The sequence below is a fragment of the Amphimedon queenslandica genome, unplaced genomic scaffold (genome assembly GCF_000090795.2).
Source record: "Amphimedon queenslandica unplaced genomic scaffold, v1.1 AMPQUscaffold_11174, whole genome shotgun sequence".
NCBI lineage: Eukaryota > Metazoa > Porifera > Demospongiae > Haplosclerida > Niphatidae > Amphimedon > Amphimedon queenslandica.
Window position 1 is genome coordinate 1 of NW_003548581.1, and position 1,338 is coordinate 1,338.

The 1,338-nt window shown below is 35.8% G+C and overlaps 1 protein-coding gene across 4 annotated transcripts in view; it reads left to right on the forward strand.

Moving 5' to 3' along the window:
* The first annotated feature begins 79 nt into the window (after nucleotides 1–79).
* LOC100638532 (alcohol dehydrogenase [NADP(+)]-like) overlaps nucleotides 80–1,338 on the forward strand; it is a 3,070-nt gene continuing 1,811 nt past the window's right edge. The window contains exons 1-8 of one of the 4 annotated variants that reach the window (XM_011409845.2): nucleotides 80–129; nucleotides 182–231; nucleotides 279–461; nucleotides 533–620; nucleotides 753–860; nucleotides 914–1,031; nucleotides 1,083–1,139; nucleotides 1,194–1,324. In XM_011409845.2, coding sequence (XP_011408147.1) covers nucleotides 115–129; nucleotides 182–231; nucleotides 279–461; nucleotides 533–620; nucleotides 753–860; nucleotides 914–1,031; nucleotides 1,083–1,139; nucleotides 1,194–1,324 — 750 coding nt within the window. In that variant the 5' untranslated portion in view covers nucleotides 80–114. The remainder of the gene's footprint in view (nucleotides 130–181; nucleotides 232–278; nucleotides 462–532; nucleotides 621–752; nucleotides 861–913; nucleotides 1,032–1,082; nucleotides 1,140–1,193; nucleotides 1,325–1,338) is intronic. The other 3 variants (XM_020005623.1, XM_020005625.1, XM_020005624.1) reach the window with 3 other exon arrangements.

Here is a 1,338-nt window from a genome sequence, read left to right on the forward strand (position 1 = left end):
TCCTTCGCCTTCAGTCGCCATTTAAAGTCGCCATAACAAAAGGAAAAGTTAAATTTAAATTAATTACATTTATAACCAGCCACACCTTCTTCTTTGCAGCAAAAAAGAAGAGTTATGGCAAGTGACAAGGTAAAGCCTAAATCATTAGTTGATTCATTTACTATACTGTACTCTACTGTAGTGGACTTTGAAGCTAAACACAGGAAAAGTAGTACCCGCTTTTGGATTGGGGTAATTAAATGTGTAGCAATTTAGGTTTGATAAATTTTATTTTACAGTACATGGCAGTCTGAGAAAGGGCTGGTAGGTCAAGCAGTTGATATTGCTGTCAGGAATGGCTACCGTTCCATTGACTGTGCTTGGCTTTATCGCAACGAAGATGAGATTGGAGCTACCCTGGAGACCTTGTTCAAGGAGGGTGTCGTTAAGAGAGAGGACCTCTTCATAACATCAAAACTATCGTATGTCCAATTCACACACACACACACAATGTGCTTATATATAATATTACAATCATTTTTGTTCATTTTAGTGGGACTCATCATAATGCTGAAGATGTTGAGGAGTGTTGTCGTGATACACTCAAGAATCTTAAACTCGACTATCTTGATCTTTACCTGGTGTGTACATCTATTATCTGTCAATGCATTAAAAATAAAAATATTCTAATAACAGCTTTTATGAGTAGGAATTATATAAAGATAATGAATCAGAACTGTTATAATAATGCATCTCATTATTCATTCATACAGGTACACTCTCCTGCTGCTTTAAAGAAAGATGCTTTGCTTTCATTTCCAAATTTGACCGAGGAACAGAAGTTTGGATATAATTCAGAGCACTTGGCCAAAACTTGGGAGGTACCAATATATACATGTTTGTACTAGTATCCTTTATTTACTATCATTGATAGGTGATGGAGAGTTTGGTTGGTAAAGGACTTGTGAAGGCAATTGGAATATCAAACTTTACAATCACAAAAACAGAAAAACTCCTTGAGACAGCAAAGATAGTCCCTGCAGTTAATCAAGGTATGTTTTTCATTTTGAACTGAAGCATTATTAAGCATTATATAATTGTAGTTGAATGCCATCCTTACTTCCAGCAAAAGAAACTTAAGAAGTACTGTGATTCTAAAGGTATGAAGTGTCCCTGAATTTTTAATAGTAACTGAGTACTTTTTAATTTTAAAGGTATTATCCTTGAGGCATATGCTCCTCTTGGTTCTCCTGGCCGTCCACGGGTCAATCCTGATGATCCTGTAATTATGGAGGATCCCATAATTAAACAAATTGCTGAGAAGCATGGAGCTACAGTTGGACAAGTGAGCAATTTAAA